This window comes from Pantherophis guttatus, chromosome 2 (genome assembly GCF_059756535.1).
Source record: "Pantherophis guttatus breed Tessera chromosome 2, ASM5975653v1, whole genome shotgun sequence".
NCBI classification, from domain to species: Eukaryota; Metazoa; Chordata; class Lepidosauria; order Squamata; family Colubridae; genus Pantherophis; species Pantherophis guttatus.
In genome coordinates, this window is record NC_142064.1 from 196,071,876 (window position 1) to 196,087,867 (window position 15,992).

Genomic DNA, 15,992 nt, shown 5'->3' on the forward strand with positions numbered 1-15,992 from the left:
CTTAAATATTTTTTTTTAAAAAAAATAAGAAATAAGCAGGAAAAGATTAGAATGTTGATTTTGGAAAGTTATAAACAGATTAATCAGATTGACTCAAAATAAGAAATGAGACCCCTCCCTGTGATTTGTTTTAAATTCTATTAAAAATAAAAAGATTTTGAATCTAAGTGTAAAAAATATTTATATGGGAAAATGCTATAGATTAGAGAAAAACATTGTAAGAGGAGAACTTGAAGGCTGGTTGCTAGAGGTAACCAGAATGAACTAAAGATTATGATTAAAGGAGAGATAGGACCCTCTAATACTGAATGGGAAAAAGTATTTTAACTTTGGAAGAATTCAAGGCAACTATGTATTCAGAGGTTTCTCTTAAGATTGTCTGCTACTATTTTAAAAAGGCTAAAGAAGAGGATACAGTTGACAATCAGGCTTTTTTTGGATATGAATTTTAAAAAGACAATCTATAAGAATGATATTGACAAAGATGATACACAGGGCCTAAAAATGAAACTGGCTGATGTATAATAGCTAAAAGGGACACACAAATAATAAATCAGAAGAGTGCCTTGGATATATGGATTTCATCTCAGAAGAATAACTTGGACAACTTTCTTATTTTGTACTTACAAAAGTGATGTGTTATACTTCTGAAGGTGAACTGATCATTAAATGCTATGGAGATACACTTTCCTTTTTCCTGGGGGTTGGGGAACCATGGTTGGGGGCCATGGCCTATTTGCAACCGGGCCACGTGAGTGGTGGGCGGGTGCACACATGTATGTGCATGCAGCTCAATTTGCAGTAGGGCATCAGAATAGATAAGGGAACAGAAAATAATGTCCTATGACTTGTACTAGAGATAATGCCATACAAAATCTTCATGGGATCCTGATTTCATACAACAAAGGAAAAGAAAAAAAAAACGTTCCCAGGTTTCCTATTTACAAAAATATCCATTCAGTTTCCCAAACCTTAGAATGAAAAAAGGAAAGATGATGTTATTGGGTGAAAATGTTTCCTATTTGAATTGCTTCACCAGGTTGTCAATAGGGTCTCGACTTTTGAAGCTATCATATAACAAGGAAAACAACTTGAAAGCAATATTTACCTTCAATGAAGACATGTTTATAATGCATAGTTTGGATAATCTATCAAGTGAATTGAATTAAATTAAAATACAGTAAAATCATATTGTTGCAATTCCTCTTTTTTTTTTTACATCAGAATCACTCATATATAATGAATGGCAATTACAGATATGACAAAATTATCACGCAATCACTGAGAATTGTGTAAATTAGACTTCGGTTGATTAATAATTATACACTAGATCTTTCTGTTGCTTTGACAGCACTAGGTAATAGGTAGCCAAGATTCCTGAATAGTCCTTAAATGATATCACATTATGGTTAATATAAACTGGGCTCTCCCAAATTATTTAACATAAACAGCTCCATTTATATAATGGGCTGATCTGAGAATGCTGTTGCACTAGAAATACATACTGTATGAGGACAGGAGTTTAAATGGTTTATCTTACTGAAATAAATTCCAGCCTACCTAATGTAATTAGACTCTGTCAGGAAATATCTGAAGTTCTTCTCAATTCCAGATTTTAACATTTTCAGATGTTTGATTTTGTAGTCAAATCCTGTTTGCAAAGAGGTATTATTTCTCTGTCTCTTCATGACATAGCTTTGCTGTGACTAGTCTTGTCTATCTCATTGCATGTGCTAATGTGCAAAGAATGGTCTTATGTGAAACCTGTCAAAAAAGACTGTGGAACCCATAAAAGTTATCTCTAGTATTCCAAAATCTGTCTCTGTGGTGACTAACACAGCACATATTTATCCATCTGTTTCATGTCTGGGAGAAGCTGAGGTCAGCTTTCTCAGAGGGAAATCATCTGGACTGTGAAGATTGTCTTTGGCAAAATAAATATCTCCTGTTTAATTTCCTTTATGGAATGCTTATATGTATTTCTGTAAGTATTGTGAGGAGAAATTAGACTAAAAGGGTAGAAGGGAATCTACATAGAAACACCCTTAATGTTATTGCTCCCAACACAACTCAAAATAGTTCCTGCAGGGGTGAAAGCAAGGTAATATTAGATATTGAACTTAAAGTGTGTTTCCTTTTTATGATCATGAGCTTGATTTCAGTTGTGAAATTCACAACTAATATTTTCCTTATTTCTTCTTTCCCAGTCTTTTCCCATGTTTGATAACTGCCATATATTTGAATAAAAGAAATGGAGGAGAAAAAAAATAGAAAACAGATTGGCACAGAAGGAAAAGTTTAGGAAAAACACACAAGCAAAAAATGTTCCGTACAAGCAAAAACTTCTACGGGTTTTGGCAAATTCATACAGGTTATAGAATAGCAAAGAGTAATTCAATACTGAGGGGATTCAGTGATGTAGTAGTCTCTGAGTCCATCCTCTAAAAAGCATTATCGCTGAGAGTGATGGTAAAATAATTCTCTGCAATTTAATAGTAGAAATGCCAGTTGCAAAACTATATCCAGTGGTTTATATTTATACGAAGAGCATAATGAGAAATATGTAAGGCTCTGGACAATCCTCTGAATTTACAAATTGCTAGCAATGCTTCAGGAGGATTTAGATTAATTCAGGCTATTTTGGAAGATCCTCATTTTTAAGAAGATAACTCCAGAATCTTTTTGCCTCAGTCTTAGTTTCACTGCAATGTAAGAAATGGTCCAAAGCTGGAGGCACAGAGCTGTCTATTCTGAGAGTAACTGAGAGATACAACAGTCAAATTGTTCCTTTACCTGCAAAAGAAAAGTTCTCTTTCTTTTTGAGAAAAACATGCCAATGAAGGTAACATTTCAGGAAGGCTGAATTTTATATCAAAAGTCCAGCTGAATTCAATACTGTGCTAGCTCCAAAGAATAGACTTGTAAGACTGCACAGTTAGGGTTTTAAACAGCCATTGGCTGCACAGAAGTTTGTGTAAAGGCACAGAAAGTTATTTAAACTGATGCAAAAGGCATCATAACTTCCTGCTGTTTAAAGAAACATTGTCATAAGATTTATGAAAATTGAATGTGGTAGTATCTCATTGGGTAAATGTATAGGAACAGATTAAAGACCAATCTTGAAAGGCACAATTCTTAGGAAACACTTATTTTGCAAAATATAATTGGCAAATTAAAAAAATAACAGAAAAAATATGTAAAAGGAGACCAGTACATGTAATATCATCCATCACAGACCAGATGCTTGTACTTTATCCAGTAAAGCTATTAAAAGGAGTATCTTTATCTGAGAAAATTCAGAGGTCTTAGAAAATCATTCTCCATTTTGCTAATGGCAAAGCTCACTTTCAGAAAGAAGTGAAGAAAACAGCTTACTTTCTGAGAAGAAAGGGAAGAAAATGTCATCCCAAAATCATGTCTTTAGCAGAATGAAATGGATTTAGGAAATCAAATTAATCACACTGTTAGTTGGTAATTATCTAGCCAAGCATTTTGCCCATGAAGAAATGCAAAAAACCAGCCAGTAATTATCCTGCATTTCTGGATTAAGATTACATTTCTCTACTTAGAGCCTGATTGCTACCTGTTTCTCAAGGAACAAAATATAATGTCCTTGACTCAACCAGTTATTTCTTCTTGACCATTTCATCATTGGTGATTTGCAGCAGCATCTAGCTATTGCTTTGCTAACATATCAGACATGAAGATGGACTTTAGATCAACATAACGGTGGTGGTGTGGGTCAATCACCCTTCCAAGTGCTATAAATAACTAGTGGGGAAATCACTCTTCTTAGATATTACAAGCTAAGATGGTGAACAAACAAACATGAAAGCAGTTGAAGGTCTTTGTCTTCATCTTCAGGTTTTAGCAATCTTGTCTCAATAATTCCAACTCTGCTTTCGATACGTCCATTAATGGAACTGCACAACTAAGTACACATCATGGCTAGATGTAAGCAATTTTATTTTCAAAGGGTCTCGAAAATTGGTGACAACAAGCCATCAAAGTCATAACGCATTACCATTCAGGATCAGAATACAATATATATTGATTCCTTCAGCAACTGCAGTAGCTCTCTGTGGTAACAGTGTCAATAATAAACTTTATTTTCCATCTGATGAGATTCTACACTAGCTGAATTTCTACAGTCATCCTGTTTGCATTGTTGCCTTCAATTACAAAAGGCAAATTTTACTCTGGCAAAGATTAAAATGTCTTCAGAATGATTGTGTCAACTGTGCAGCTCAACTCAACGCATCATAAGGAAAGAAGCGTTAACTATCCCAACTGAAAAGCTGCCCCCAGCAGAATTCTCTGGAAATTATTAGAATTATTAACTTAGATGCATGTGGACTTGTCCTTTAGAAATAGACTGCTGGCCTCAGTTCAGGACAAAAACATTGTATGAATTTCTCCCATATTTCAAGCATACAGTATATTAATTCTTCTACAATCAGCCTCTCCAGAAATATCCAAAAGATTTTCTGGCCAGATGTTATCCTGAAGCTACATTACAGAATCCTCTGGTCAGTCAAGATGATCTAGCTGTTGCCACAGTTTCAGCATAATGATGGAGAAGAGCAGTCAAAGCAGATAAACAAATCTCCCTGTCCCATAAGAATTAGGGAATTCTTTGGGCGAAATACTCCATTCTTTCAGGGGTAATTTTATCTCCATTATTTACCGAACTTGACTGCTGATAAATATGGAATTCAGTTACCCCATTCCAGAATTTATGGGTGGGAAGCATTCAGTGAAGGCTTCTGCTTACTAAAGCAAACACCCAAAAAAGCTTTTCTGGCACTTAATTTCCTCAGCTGTTGCTAAGCCAAGGTATTTTCTTAACACGCCAGCCATGCTCAGATTGGCGTGTGTTTTACTAAAGGGCACTGGGAACAGGGATATGAAATCACAATAACGACATGCTTGTGGATGGGAGAGGATGAATTGTTGCTTTTCTGAACTCACATATTTAATTGATTATCATTCTGTTCTGTTTCACTAACAGTATTCCAAGCAACACATCTGACAATGTTGAAGCAGAGAGCTATACAGTTTTTTTTTATGACCTTAACAGAGGGAGATTGATTCTGCTTTTATAAACTTTCAGAATACTATAAAATGAATGATCACTATTTACCATGACTGAATTAATAGCTGAAGGAGCACTTAACATTAGTAAGAAATGCACAGTAAAAAGAGAGTTAATGTTTGGGTCTGGCAACTGTGTCAAAAGCATCTTTGTTACTTATTGTATGATGGAATCCTGTTCAAATCAAAACAATTCTCATATAGCTCTGGAAATATGATGGTCTCCCTATCTCTGAGAGTCTAGCAATAGACTTTTTTAAAGCAATAATATGCTTTTGGATTACTGTCTAGGATAGAAAGTTTACATAAGATTACAGCATCTGTGTGTATGTATGTATGTAGTCCAAAATCATGCTAAGTCATTCATGCTTTCATGCCTAATGGAGACTAGAACTCACTGTCTCCTGGTTTCTAGGCCAACATCACTATGCCAAATGGGCTCTCCGATTAAAATTTTATCATTCAATCCACCAAATTGCTTAACGCATTGTAAGCCACCCTGAGTCTCCGGAGAAGGGCAGCATATAAATAAAAGCAAAAAAAAAAAAAAAAAAAAAAAAAAAAAAGGAGGGGGGATCCTGTTAATGTCTGAAAAATCCTTTAGAAGAGCATTTCTCAATTGCATACCCAGAGTCAATACAGTATTGGCTTTTGATATTTGCCTCCCATTGGTTGAGATACGAGTTCAAAAGCAAATCACTTGATGATGTGAGGGAGGGAGTTTAAAGGATTGTTTTTTTGTTAAAAGCAATCAATTACTTTTCTTCTTTTCCACATCAAATCTGATTATGTTTCTTTCCATTGCAATTTCCCATCTGCTTCCACTGTTCTGTAACTGGGCTCTCATTTCTATGAAATATTAAAACTTTTTCTCAGGAAACTATTCAAATTAGTTGGTCAAAATAGCTTACTTGGACTATTTCTCAGTGGAAAAAAACTGTGATTCATGATATACCAAATAAAAGTTAAGTTTACTACAAAGAGACCAGAAGTCAGATAGAAAGCAAATCTAATTTAAACATTTGTCCTGACAAGATAGTTTTTGGTATGCAAGGAATTATTTCACATGGAAGCTCACTCAAAACTAGGTAAATCAATCTGAAATGACATAATTTGGAGAATAATTACTTTTCTACATTACATAAATTACATATTACTTTGTAATATTACATATTACAAGAAGTTTATCTTTGCCAAGAGCTCTGATACAGATCTACAAGCAAAAATAGAAACAACCTTGTTGTTGTCATTTGCCATTTGCCATAAAGTAAGGTAATCCTTGTTTGTTACTAATTTACATGATTTCATATGTAGCTCTAATATCAAAGAAGCCATTACAATTAACATGCAATTTAGTGCATTAGAAGCTTAGCTTATCACATTATATGAAACTGCAAATATTATAGGGGACGCAGTGGCTCAGTGGCTAAGATGCTGAGCTTGTCGATCGAAAGGTCGGCAGTTCAGCGGTTCGAATCCCTAGTGCCGCGTAACGGGGTGTTACCGTTACTTGTCCCAGCTTCTGCCAACCTAGCAGTTCGAAAGCATGTAAAAAAAATGCAAGTAGAAAAATAGGAACCACCTTTGGTGGAAAGGTAACAGCATTCCATGCATCTTTGGCGTTTAGTCATGCTGGCCACATGACCACGGAGACGTCTTCGGGCAGCACTGGCTCTTTAGCTTTCCGTAACGGAGATGAGCACTGCCCCCTAGAGTTGGGAACGACTAGCACATATGTGCGAGGGGAACCTTTACCTTTATCTATCTTTTGTATTCCTTCTACCTAGAAAATTTTCATGAAGAATTGGATTGATAGTGAAGCATAGATCTCTGTGAGACTACAGACTAATAAAAGCATAAGTAATCCCATGAAATTTACTTAAGTATTCACAATAACTGAGTAGAAGTAAATTGAGTCAAGAGACTCCATTCTTTTAAGATAAAAGATAATGTGGGATAATGTTTTCCTGGAGGATGGTGTGATCGAGAGATAGCAGGAAGCCTAATACATAGTAGTGCATTAGGGCTAATAGTGCCCTATACACCTGACAGCAAAATGTTTAAATATTTACTAATAGGCTGATGATTTAATATATAAGTTTAAGGGTAGAAATAAAGTTTATTCATATGTCTTAAATATAAATAAAAGGTGAAAAGGCATTAAAAAGTAAATATGTAAAAGATAGGAACACCTGCAAATAAATTGCAGCAGATAACACAAAAAAACTCAGAGAAACTGAAATTGAATAAGATGAAGGCATCACCTTAAATATTTAAAAATCTGTGGAAACATAAAGAACTTTTTTAAAAAGGAAAGGACACCAGAAATGCAAAAGGAAGAGGCAACACTACTGCTCAGTTTATTTAGATTTTTCTTAAGAATTTTGATCTAAGCCATTATAACAAAAATTGAAACGTTCATCTGAAGGCTACTCTATCAGAAGCATCTATAGGTTAATAATAATAATAATAATAATAATAATAATAATAATAATAATAATAATAATAATAATAATAGTAATTTTATTTAATTTAATTTCCAATTTATATACCGTCCTTCTCCCTGAGGACTCAGGGCGGTGTATAGCCAAGATAAGAACATAGAATACAAATATTAAAAACAGTTAAAAATATATATAAATTTGGCCCGAAAGTTAAGAAATCACAAACTAATTAAAAGAATTTAAAAATTTCTTCTTAAGCCAGCCCGGCTTGCTGGAAAAGATGGGTTTTAAGGGCACGACGGAAGGCATTGAGGTCATGGATTCTCCTTATCTCAGGGGGCAACTGATTCCAGAGAGTAGGAGCCCCCACAGAGAAGGCCCTCCCCATGGGGGTCACCAGCCTACATTGTTTGGCTGATGGCACCCTGAGGAGGCCCTCTCTGTGGGAGCGCACGGGTCGATGGAAGGTCGTCGGTAGCAGCAGGCGGTCTCGCAGATAGCTAGGCCCTATGCCATGGAGCACTTTAAAGGTGATAACCAACACCTTGAAGCGCACCCAGAAGACCACCGGGAGCCAGTGCAGCTTGCGCAGGAGCGGTGTTACATGGGAGCGCCATGTTGCTTCCATCACTACCCGCGCTGCTGCGTTCTGGACTAGTTGGAGCCTCCGGGTGCTCTTCAAGGGGAGCCCCATGTAGAGAGCATTGCAGTAGTCAAGGCGAGAGGTGACAAGGGCATGAGTGACTGTGCACAAGGAATCCCAATCGAGAAAGGGCAGCAACTGGCGAATCAGGCGAACCTGACAGAAGGTCCCCCTGGTAACAGCCATCAGATGTTCCTCCAAAGACAGCTGCCTATCCAGGAGGACTCCCAGATTGTGAGCCCTTTCAGTGGGGCCCAAAGACTCACCCCCAATAGTCAGTGATGGAGTCAACTGACTATATTGGGATGCCGGGAGCCACAGCCACTCAGTCTTGGAAGGGTTGACTTTGAGCCTGTTCCTCCCATCCAGATCCGCACAGCCTCCAGGCACTGGGACATCACTTCAAGGGCATCGTTGGGGTGGCCTGGGGTAGAGATGTACAGCTGGGTGTCATCAGCGTACTGATGGTATCTCACCCCGAAGCCACAGATGATCTCACTCAGCGGCTTCACATAAATGTTGAACAGAAGGGGCGAGAGGACCGATCCCTGCGGCACTCCACAGATGAGAGGCCTCGAGGCCGACTTCTGCCCCCCTGCCAACACAAACTGCGACCGGTCGGAGAGAAAGGAGGAGAACCACCGCAACACAGTGCCTCCCACCCCCAACTCTTCCAGCTGGTGCAGCATGATACCATGGTCGATGGTATCAAAAGCCGCTGAGAGATCTAACAGGACCAGAACAGACGAACAACCCCTGTCCCGAGCCCTCCAGAGATCATCAACCAACGTGACCAATGCCGTTTCCGTGCTGTGCCCAGACCTGAAACCCGACTGGAACGGATCTAGATAAGATGTTTCCTCCAGGAATTGTGGAAACTGTCGCGCGACCACACTCTCAACAACCTTCGCAATAAAGCGAAGGTTGGAGACAGGACGATAGTTAGCCAATATTGCCGGATCCAGGGACGGCTTCTTGAGGAGAGGCCTCACCACCACCTCTTTCAGGGCAGCGGGGAAGTGACCCTCACTCAACGAAGCATTAATAATGCCCTGGAGCCAGCCTCGTGTAACCTCCCGGGAAGCCAGTACCAACCAGGAGGGACACGGGTCCAGTAAACATGAAGCCGCACTAAGTCTCCCCAAAATCCTGTCCACATCATCGGGAGTCACAGCATCAAACTCCTCACAGATAACATTCTCAAGACTGTTCCTCATCACCCTGCCCTGATCTACCCATTATTACATTATTAATAAAATATTTTTTACTACATAGAATGGAATTGATTAAAGGCCTTGAACACATCCCACATTAAAATGCATTTTGATTCCTGAACACCAATAGATGCAAAGAGCCATTTACTGGGTAGCAATTTATCATTTGGTAAGACTTAAAAACTAGAAAGCCCTCAGAGTCTAGCATGGTCTTTCTAAAGTGACTGGGCCAATGCGACATCCAAAAGCAAGATATGAATACAACATTCATTTTCTCCATGAATTGCTATTGAGAAGCAATTTTTTTTCCTGATCATAAAGTGATATAGGACCATCAAAAGAAACAAATATGTTCATCTTCCATAAGCATACCAGTAAGTACCAGCTTATCAGACTCTACAACCTTCATTCTGTAGTGGTTGAAGATGACCACCATCTGAGGACAGAGAAGGTTCCATTGTTTTCATAAACACTTTCTATCCAACATTCTTTTTTATGTCAATCAATCAGAATAGACCTTTGAGGTCTTCTAGTCCAACCCCCTGCTCAAGCAGGAGACCCTATACCATTTCAGAAAAGTGACTGTCCAGTCTCTTCTTAAAAACCTCCAGTGATGAAGCACCCACAACTTCTGATGGCAAGTGATTCCACTGGTTAATGGTGCTCACTGTTAGGAAGTTTCTCCTTAATTCCAGGTTACTTCTCTCCTTGATCAGTTTCCATCCATACATGTGCACTTTCCCTAATAACTGCAGCACGGGGAACTTCCTTTCATCTGACAGACATCCAACTAGGGGTCCTGTAGTGATCGTTCTGAGAGCACCCTCAGAGAGATGCATTGAAAAGTGTCAGCAATAATCAGGGTTTGCAGCAGCCACCTTCAAACTAAGTGATGATTATCATACAGAGCTCTCAGTAGGTAACAAGCTGCTTAAGAAAGCTGTGTGTTTTGCTTTAGTAAAGGACCTGTTCCTAGCAGAAAATCCAAATCAAGAGGGTCAAAGATCAGGGCCTATACCCAATTTATCTTTCCTTCTGCCTAATGGTAAGGCTGGAGAAACCATCACTGAAAATATCATTCTATATGTCAATTGTTGGAATCTTTCTCTTAAAAAATACGGAATAATTTAATTTCCATCAGGATTTATTTAACTGATATTGATATTGAGCAGTAATTTTGTATTATATAAGTAGTATTTGCTGACTGCCCCAGTCATTACAGACTCGGTTCCAACCCAGAACAAATCATAAAAATTCTACAATCCACTAAATCATTGATATGATTTATAAATCATATAACAACCGAGAACAATTCATATAATTAACCCAGAACAAATCATAAAAATTTACCATCAACTAAATCATGTTGGGATAAATATAGTTTTTTCCAGTATGAGAAATGTAAGGAAGGCGGAGATCAAATGTGTTTGTGGGAAAAGTATGTTCCACAATGTCAGGATTTCCACAGACAAGGCTTGTTGCCTATGCAATGTCACATGCACATTTTATTTTTACAGAGAGTTGGGTGGGAGGGAATGAGGAATTCTCATTGGGAGATGTTCAGATCAGACAGGTGGATTCCATTTGGATAAAGCAGTGCTTGATTTACTCAGTTAATCTATTATATGTCTATGGGACTTTTAAGGTGATCCCTCTGAATTAATCAAGATAAGAAAAAGGGCAGATTCTCCCACTCTTGCTATTCCTGGAACCAGAATGCCAGAATCCGATAAATGAGAAGGAAAAGAATGATGAATAAATGTAGACTAGACTAGACTAGACTAGACTAGACTAGACTAGACTAGACTAGACTAGACTTGAATTCTTTGTTGGCCAAGTGTGATTGGACACACAAGGAATTTGTCTTGGTGCATATGCTCTCAGTGTACATAAAAGAAAAGATACATTCATCAAGAATCATAAGGTACAACACTGAATGATAGTCATGGAGTACAATAAGCAATCAAATAATATTAGGAAACAGTCATGTAGGAAGAATTAGCTGGGGAGCCAGATGAATGCAAGTTTACCTCCAGAACATGGGTGGCAAACTCGATTGCGTTACATGACATATTGTGACTTTTTTGCCTTTGCGGAGCCAGGAAGGGCATGGCCTGCATGTAATGCATTTGGCCCATGAGTTGCCAGTTTGACACCCCTACTCTAGAGGGAAAACAAAGTTGGCTGTGTTGTTTTCCAAAAGGTAGCTTGATCTTTTCCCCCAGCCCATTCTGACTGAGCTAGGGAATGAATGAAGCTTATCTATCAACACATATTTCCAATTTACAGGTGCTTTGGATCAAATGAAAGGTACACTTGCAAGGAGAGCACCATTTTCCATCTTGAAGGATCCTTCCTTCTCTTGTTTTCCCTTTTCTCCTTCCCATCCCTCCATTTACTCACCAGCTAATAACATCATTAAAAATGCAAACACTCAGGCATGTAAGAAATGACATATGTGAAATGTTAAAAAGTTCTCCAAGATGAGATTGGTAATCTTATACTGATAATTTAAATTTGTTCCTGTATATTTTTCTCTTTGGCATGTTCATAGTTTCGTCTTCAGCATATTTTTGAAAATGGCCATAATCTTGTTATCTGAAATAACAATTTTGTGCTCTACAATAGCAATAAATACATTTCCCCTCAAAAGGAACCGCTGCATTGCTATTTTTGCTTTTATTACCCTCATTACTTCTATTTATTTCTTCTTCTTGAGGATCTTAATAAACCATGAGACTCTTTTATTAATCTGCATGACTGCTAATGGGTGTATTGTGGAAAAAATAAGAATAAAGCTTTGCTATAGAGCTCAGAAGCATTTGGAATACTCTTATTAAATTATTTAATAAAAGGATCATTTCCATTTTTGCTGTCCCCAGTGGAACCCCAAATTTGCCTCAAAGCCGAAGATCCTCAGATTTCTGGATTTCATCCTCGCTTTACTTGCAGGCAATTCAACTGATAGGAATTTGGATGAAAGCAAAACCAGATAAGATCTACCCATTGAGTCAGGAGTATAATGACATTGTGAGAAAAAACTTGGGAAAGGGGTTGAAAAGTTGCTGTCTAACAAATGGTCAAATAAGAGAAAAACATAGTACCCAGCCGGACAGTGGGTGAGGCAAGAGGCTCAAGAAGGAATCCACCCTAGTTTTTTGGGCTATAAAGGAGACAGTGGGAAAATTGAACTTTTAGACATGCAAAATCTTGTTAATGTAACTTTACAATAAGGCAGAATTAGCATATCTGGTCCTTTTTCCTGTCTGGTCTACCTGGCAAAGCTAACAGATCTAGCAACAGATTCTTCAATGCTTGTACAACCTGGAGTATGCAACCTGAGTTGCAAACTGGGGAAATGATCAAGTACCATCCCTTTAATTCCTTTGGTTTAATGCACTAATGATGAGGAAAGGCTATTCATAAAAGCAAAATGGCTGATAAAGCTGAATGGGATTTTTGATATTTTATGCATAAGGAAAAACATAGCAGATAGGATTTTATGCATCTGTAAAGTGGTGAATGGGGCTTTAGACATACCAAGAGACAGATTTTTGTCTGCTACATACATAGTTGGTTGGTAAACTAAGGTCAAACCCTTTTTAAAAATGTTCTTCCAATTTTTCTGGGAGTTCATAACCTTCATTTTAAATAGTTAAATTCCTAATTTCCTGCACTCCATATTTTTAGTTATGGTCTTTAGTTATGGCAAATATTTTAAAACTCTTCTGTCCTTTTACTCCCTGATCTTTTAACTCTTTCTGATGGAAACAGCTTCCCATTAAACCTGAAGAGGATAATAAACTTTCTTTCTCTCTCTCTTCTTTTTCTACCTGAGACATGAGGCAAAGATTCTTACCTTTCCAGGAGCACACATAGTTCCATCCAATGGAGGTCCTTTCTTTGTTTTGCAGAAGTAGGGATTATCAGGATGACTGCACCACAGCTGCTTGCAAGGATCAAAGGTGCGGAACTAGAAAAAAGTATTTATATTACTAAATGGCTTTTTCAAAGCTTCTATGCAATTAAATTTCTGTTGGAAATTAGAATACATTACTAAGAGACTACCCTTGAATATAGAGGACAGTTATGACTGTACATGACTATAACAGAGAAAAGAGTGGATGCTGGAAGGAACGTAGATCTACAATTATCCTGATAGCAGCTCCCATTTTGCTGTTATTTGAGTTGGACTTTCCCAACTAACTCTTCTTTAGTTGGACTCCATGTGAATTTTGTAGTTCGTTTCTACTATCAGTTTGTTTTATGAGTTTTGTAAATGCATTATCTAATTTGAGAGAGCTGAACAGTCTAGAAAACGTTTCTTATCTACCGGTACCTACTTATCTATCTACTTATCACCCTTATCAGGATAAGAAGACACTGATGGCTTTGAAGATACAGAATTTTTTACTGATAACTACAGGCTTAAACTGGACATGACTGTTATAGTAGCATTATACAAATATCTAGACCATCCAAAAAAGAAGAAGAAGATCAAATGGAACAAAGATTATTTATCACACAGGATCTTTTGCTCAGATCATGGAAAATCCATGGCTAGTCACTTTCTCTCAGCAGAAGACATTATACTCTCTGTCTCTCTGTGTCTGTGTACACACACATGCCATATGTTTTGTGGAGAGTGGAAAATCTGGAAAATCAGATTAATTCTATGCCAGAATTGGGAGAGGTTGTCTTCCTGGTTGATCAGAATTGGGTTGGGGACAAGAAGCTCTGTTTCAATTATTTACATACCACAGAGAGCCTCAGAGAGCCCCTGAACCAGAAGAAAATACTATAGTGCTAAGTTTAAGTCATTCTAGCAAAAGACTTTGGTGGCCAGCTTTGCCTTAGGCAGCCTTTCCATGGAAGTCCTTCTTGCTTTGCATTTAATAACCTTTCAGAATCTGAAGAGTCTTTCTTTTTAGTAGTAATTTTAGTTTGCTGTTTTTTATTCAGTTTCTGGCTGTTATTTCAAAAACGTTTTAAATTTATGACACTTTTTGCATTGCAGCTTCCAAATTGTTTTAAAGGGGGAGGGGGGCTCTTTAATTATCCAATTATTGTTTTGTAAATTTCTTAGGATTTGGGGCAAAGAAGTCTGGACATAGATAAATCAAGTCTTCTGCTTTTGGAAAAGCTGGATAGTACATGTACGGATTGACAGCTGCACTCACTAAATAACCATGATAGGTCATTGAGTACATGCATCTAATCCCCTCCTACATAAGGCAGAAGAGAAACCCTTATGCAACCAATCCCCAGAACTCTGGGAGTTAATTCTAATCAAAGCCTCTTCTTTCCATAGATCTTCTATTTCCAAAACCCTTTAATAAAATTATAGCATCATAATTATTACCATTCCAGTTTTTTGAAAACAGGATGTTTACACAACTTTCCGAGACACCTCATAAATTGCCAGTAAGCTTTGTTCTATACCCGTCAGCCATTTTGTCCATCTTCTGATGCTCCCTTTTAAAGTTATTTGGGGATGCTTTTCAAAGGCCCTGGGTAAGGGCCAGCAGAGTTCGATTAAATACTCACAGCTGTGCACATCATGTAGCCCAAACCAAAATCAAAGCGGCACTGCTCATTCATGGAATAGTGGAGTCCCGGCAGTTGAGGAAGGGAAGGCCAGTCATGGTCAAAAGGATCATCACGCAAACAATCGTAGGAACTACAATGGACAAAGTCACAGTCACGCAAATGGATTGTGGGAGGTTTTAAGCATTGTGAGTTTCGGTTGTTCCAAGCATAATCAAGGACATGGTTTCTCAGAAATGAGTTCAGAAAGTACACTTCATACTTAGGTATATCAAACCCAGCATTCACTTTAGTAAATTAGCATCTGAAACAAGAGAACTTTTATTATAACCCTCAGTTATAACCCTCATTTGCAAGGAAATTCTCTCTCTATAATAAACACCTTAGGAGAGTCATCTGGAGAGGAGAATAATAATTAAAAAAGAAGTTGCTATAAATAGAGATGAAACTATTTCCATATGCATAATAATTGATTTATTGGCTGTTATTAGATTCATCTGTTTGGTGAAAAATGACTGGCATTTAATGGAAGCAGTTTAAATTAAATAAAAATGATTGCTATAATAATTTCATTATGTCTGTAACCTTTTTTCAGTTTTATGGTGTGATTCTCATTTCTTTTCTTTTTTTTACATGTTGCTAACAGAAATATAAGAGTGAAAAAAATAAACATAAGGATAAAAGCTTGGCAAATGGAGCATATCTGATGCCACAAAAATAATTCTAATTGCATTTTCGCTTCACAAATTATGCTAACATGTGTTACTTAAGCAAGAGTTTAGTAACAAGGACCAATCTGGTTATCTAAGAAGATGAATTATCCAAATCTTGGATAAGTAAACTCAAAAGTGATACCCCCTCCTTAAAATCACAAAAACAGAGATGGCAATTATAAGAATCCGTTACCACTCATAGTATTCAGGGCATATCCCTATTTTATCTTTGAAATTTAATTAATTTAGTTTAATTAATTCAATTTATATGCCGTTCCTCTCCGAAGACTCAGGGCGGCTCACAATACATTCCAAAAAATCATTATAAAAAAACATT

The 15,992-nt window shown here is 37.5% G+C and overlaps 1 protein-coding gene across 4 annotated transcripts in view; it reads right to left on the reverse strand.

The window, feature by feature from the left end:
* Window positions 1–15,992, reverse strand: part of ADAMTS2 (ADAM metallopeptidase with thrombospondin type 1 motif 2) — a 283,800-nt gene that overhangs the window by 40,650 nt on the left and 227,158 nt on the right. For all 4 annotated transcript variants that reach the window (XM_087887492.1, XM_034403051.2, XM_034403043.2 and 1 more), the window contains 2 exons: window positions 14,943–15,075; window positions 13,255–13,368 (listed from right to left, as the gene is read on the reverse strand). In XM_087887492.1, coding sequence (XP_087743618.1) covers window positions 13,255–13,368; window positions 14,943–15,075 — 247 coding nt within the window. The remainder of the gene's footprint in view (window positions 1–13,254; window positions 13,369–14,942; window positions 15,076–15,992) is intronic.